This window comes from Mesitornis unicolor, unplaced genomic scaffold, assembly GCF_000695765.1.
Source record: "Mesitornis unicolor isolate BGI_N332 unplaced genomic scaffold, ASM69576v1 scaffold34327, whole genome shotgun sequence".
NCBI lineage: Eukaryota > Metazoa > Chordata > Aves > Mesitornithiformes > Mesitornithidae > Mesitornis > Mesitornis unicolor.
The window spans coordinates 1-4,216 of record NW_010194964.1 but is presented as its reverse complement, the minus strand read 5'-3'; the positions used below and the strand labels follow the sequence as shown (position 1 = coordinate 4,216).

Sequence of the window (4,216 nt, the reverse complement as noted above, 5' to 3'; positions counted from 1 at the left end):
GGCACGCACCAGGACACTCCTGCAGATCCTGGAGCGGGGAGATGCCCAGCACAGCGGTTCTGCGCGGCAGCACAGCTCCCAGACGGGCACGAACCATTCTCTCCTTCTCCTCGGCCTCCGACTGCGACAGGGCGATGGCCAACTGCAGCTCCTCCTCCTCCTGCAGGGCCGTCTCGTCGCGCTTCGGGGGGAGCTGCCGGGAAGGCGAGGAGGAGGAGGGGGTCAGCAAAGGCATCGAGCCCAGGCCAGGCCAGCGGATCCGCTCGGGGGGCTCTCACCTGGGACTGCTGGGACAGGGGGCTGGTCAGGTACTCCGGGGGCAGTTCGGAGGTGGCAGCAGCTTTGCCCTCGGCTTTCCTGTGGTCAGACAGTGCAGACTGAGTGCTCCTTCCTCCACACAACACCACGGCTGCAAACCCCACTCCCAAAGGGAGCCCAGCCCAGCCCAGCCAGCCTGGAACCCCGGCTCTGCTGTGCAGAAGGGGGCTCCACACCAGGCTCCCCCCCTCCGTCCCAGCTGCTGCAGGCAAAGAAACAGACCAAGGGTACTGACTTGTTGAGGTGCTCGTAACAGGGCTCGCAGACTCTCACTTCCTTCTCGATCCCGAACTTGGGGATGGTGGAGTACTTGGAGGAGCATTTCCCACAGAAGATCTGCCCGCAGGCCCTGCAATGGTGCTGCAAAGGATGGGAGACATCAGCACAGGAGTGAACTCCCCTGCACCGTCATGCAGCATCGCTCAGGCTCCCGGCACCCCCCTGCCCGCGGCCAGGGAACGTGGCCCAGCCCCGACGTCCTCTCATGCAGGGCCTGGGGAGTCCTGCGGGGCACGGGGAGTCCTGCGGGGCACGGGGCTGCACAGGAGCAGGAGCAGCGCCCACCTTCCTCGTGACAACGCCAAACTGCACCCTGCAGCGGTGACACTCCTCAGCATCCACCCAGTCCGGAGCCTGCGGGGGACAGAGAACCGGTGTCAGGAGGGGAAGAGGGTGTCCCCTCTAGGCCTTCAGGAGCTCCTGCAGCTAAGCGGGGCGCTCTCGTGAATGGGGGAGACTGGAAGCATTTACAGCTCAACAGGAAACGTGAATCCCTGCAGGTTACCCCCCCTGTGTTCCAGGAGACTGCGATGCTTTCCCAGTCAGCAGAAGGTTTTGTCTGCACAGCAGTGGCTTTAGCAATGCCCCACTGCTGAGCTCAGGCTGCCGAGCTGTTGCAAGGCCCCCGAGCAGGGCAAGACGAGACAAACTCCCCGTCCTGGTCAGCTCTCCCCTCCCTTTCACAGCTTCACACTAAACTGCGGTACCCCCCCAGAACCGCCCGCGAGCAGCGAGGCCTCTGATCCGTGTGAAACAGGGCAATGCATTTTGGAGGGGAACAGCACAGCGAGGTCTGTCCCGCAGCAGCGCTCACCCGCTCAGCGGCGAACATGGCATCGCTCTCTTTGAACTCCGGGAAGACGTGACCTGCGGGAGAAGGACGTGTCCCCTCGTCATGGGTCCCTCCGCACCGGGAGGCCCCAGCCCACGTCAGACCCAGCTCAGGCCGTGCTCTGACCCAGCAAGCAGCGATCTCCCCGCAGGAGGGCAGCGGGCAATGCCCGAGCAGGGGCAGGTCCTGACACCCACCCCTTCTCCCCAAGGCTGCTCCAGAGCAGAGCTGCTCGGGCAATCGTCCCCCCCTCCACCCAGAGCCCTCACCTTCCACCTTCATGATCTGGTAGGTGTCCTGCACCACCTTGTACTTGGGCTCGTTGCGGAAGGCGTGAGCCCAGGCCTGGATGAGGTACAGGATCTTGCTGCGGACGCTTGTCTCCACTTGCCTCTGCACAGAAAGGGAGGAGAAAAGAAGAATCTGAGAAAAAGACCCTGAAACGTAAAGGATGGTGTGAATCCCCCAGAAGAGAAGCCAGAATTCATGGAAAGAGACTTCACAGAACCTGAGCAAGGCTGTCAGAAAGCTGTAACACGGACAGCTCACAGCGAGGACTACGAACTCCTTCGGCCTGCCCACATCGCCCCACCAGCACAAACACGAACACGAAGACGTCCTCCAGAGCAGCACGGATCAGCCCGAAAGGCTGCGGTGAGAGGGTTCCCCCAGACTCACAGTCGCGAGCACCGGGCTGACCAGTGCCTGAGAGCCGCTCATCCCGGCTCAGAAAACCACGGGGCCCGCAGCTGCGCAGAGCAGCACCAACAGCACCACCAGCCCATGGTCAGGGCACCCCCAGCCCCGGGGTCCTGCGCAGGGACACCCAGAGCTCCCTGGGACATGAGGCAGCAGGGACGGCCGAGGAAAGCAGCAGAGGAGCCAGAGGAAGCTTGGCATGTTCCCGCCCCAGCCGGCTCCGGGAGCAGCCCCGCCATCATCTGACCGAGTCACCACGCGTCCACACGCCCGACAGCTCCAGAGATCCCCGGGAAGCAGAGCAGCATTGCAGAGCCAAGAGCTCAGCCCACGCAGCGTGACAGCCCCTGCAGCTCCAGACCTCTGCAAGCTTTGGCAAAATCCCGCATTCCACAAGCGTCACAGCCCTGAACCTCACCAGAGCTCAGGCTGCTTCACCAGCACCGGGCATTCGCAAGCAGCAAAGCTCCAAGTGTGGGAGGAGAACGGGTTTGCAGCAGTAGTGAAACTACCGAGGCAGATCGGGGCTGGAGAACCACAAAATCTCTTGCTGTGACCCTGTCTGATCCCCTCGGCGCTCGCAGCGGCTGCACGACTACGCCTGCCCGTCCCATTGCAACAGCGCTCCCGTCTCAGCAGAGGCTGAGTCAGCCGAGCAGGAGGATGGCAGGAGGCACCGCTGCGGTGTGCGAGGTGACGGGGCGCGCACAGCTCATCCACCAGACATCTGGGTCAGCCGGTCGCCTCTTTCAGGCAGAAGACGGAAGCCAGCGGAGGAGGAGCCGCACTCCAGCGAGCTCTCGCCTGGGCACTGCTGCTCTGGGGCTGGGGACAGAAGTTCCCATTTCCACGTCTCTCGTGGAAGTCTCCAGTCCCAGGACACGAGGGGCTCCTGTAGAGCCCTCGTTACCACCAACGGGCGAGTGACAGTGACACCAGCTCCTCAGTGAACACAGCCAGGTCTGCACCCTGCAACGCTCCTCATCGGTTCCACCGGCCCGTGAAACGGCCACGACAAAGGGGAAGCTCCTGCCCGATTTTACCTCGCTGCTCGCCCTCCTCTGTGCCCAAAGCTGTACCACAGCGGGGGTTCACCGCCCGCTGCTCAGGGCCTTGGGCAACGGCCACAGCATCACCTCCACCTCCCTGGGCTGGCTGCAGCCAAGCAAAGCCTTGCACGTTTACCATGGGACGGCACAGGCCCTTGCAGCGCACCCCTACCCCACTCAGCAATTTGGCCAAGCACCACCCGTGCTCTCACACCGCCCTCTCTCCCGGGCAGGCACTGGGCTCCCTGCACACCCCTTCACACCGCACTCCAGTCTGCTCTTTTCTGAACGCATTCACAGTTTCCCTTCTGCTCCTCACAAAGCAGGAGCGACAGAGAGGTCACGCACGTTTTCTCCTGCTGCTTCTTTCCCAGCTTCATCCAAAGACAAAGTAAACTCGGCTCCGTTACCTTGAGTATTTCCTTCAGCTCCTCCATGGTCTGTTTGTTGGCCACCTCGTCATGGACCGTTTGGCCGCAGTTTTTAACCACCGACTCCATGACCTGCAAGGGCAAAGGACAGCATCAGCCCGCTGCGCCCTCCCCTCCCCGCGAGCCCCAGCGCACGTTACAGGTTACTGCAGCACACCGCGACGGGGGCACGACTTAGGCAGCGAGCTGCAGCAGGGCGGTGAACTACGCCTCACTGTGCAGCGCCTTTGTGCCGCTGCTGTTCAGAGACAGACAAACCCCAGGGACAGAGCCTCCAGCTCCAGCTTTGGGTGTTCCCAGCTCCACGAAGGAATAAGCACAGAGGCGGGGTCTGGCTGATCGGGCACGAAGCCGCTGTGCCAGAGCCCGGAGGAGGCAAACTCCCAGCCATGGTGCCCGGGCAGGGCAGGGAAGGCTGTGCCGGCTGCGCAGCCCAGGAGCCGGGTTACAGCTGATGGGAAGGTCCCCGGCTGGGCGCTCCTGGTCTGGGCTGACGTTACCTCCAGCGCGTAGAGCGCCACGTGGGGGTTCTTGTCGTTGACTTTCTTCTTGATGGCGTTGACGGCGTATTTTGCTCTGGGTAAGGGAAGAGAGCACAGGTCCTCAGG

General features: G+C 62.9%; 1 protein-coding gene across 1 annotated transcript in view; it reads right to left on the bottom strand.

Annotated features, from left to right (window-relative positions):
* Positions 1-4,186, bottom strand: part of HGS (hepatocyte growth factor-regulated tyrosine kinase substrate) — a gene marked incomplete at both ends in the record, with an annotated part of 5,491 nt that extends 1,305 nt beyond the window's left edge. The window contains 8 exon segments of the mRNA XM_010187970.1: positions 95-193; positions 279-357; positions 554-678; positions 883-951; positions 1,412-1,464; positions 1,699-1,822; positions 3,588-3,680; positions 4,109-4,186. Coding sequence (XP_010186272.1) covers positions 95-193; positions 279-357; positions 554-678; positions 883-951; positions 1,412-1,464; positions 1,699-1,822; positions 3,588-3,680; positions 4,109-4,186 — 720 coding nt within the window.
* Between the last annotated feature and the right edge of the window lie 30 nt (positions 4,187-4,216).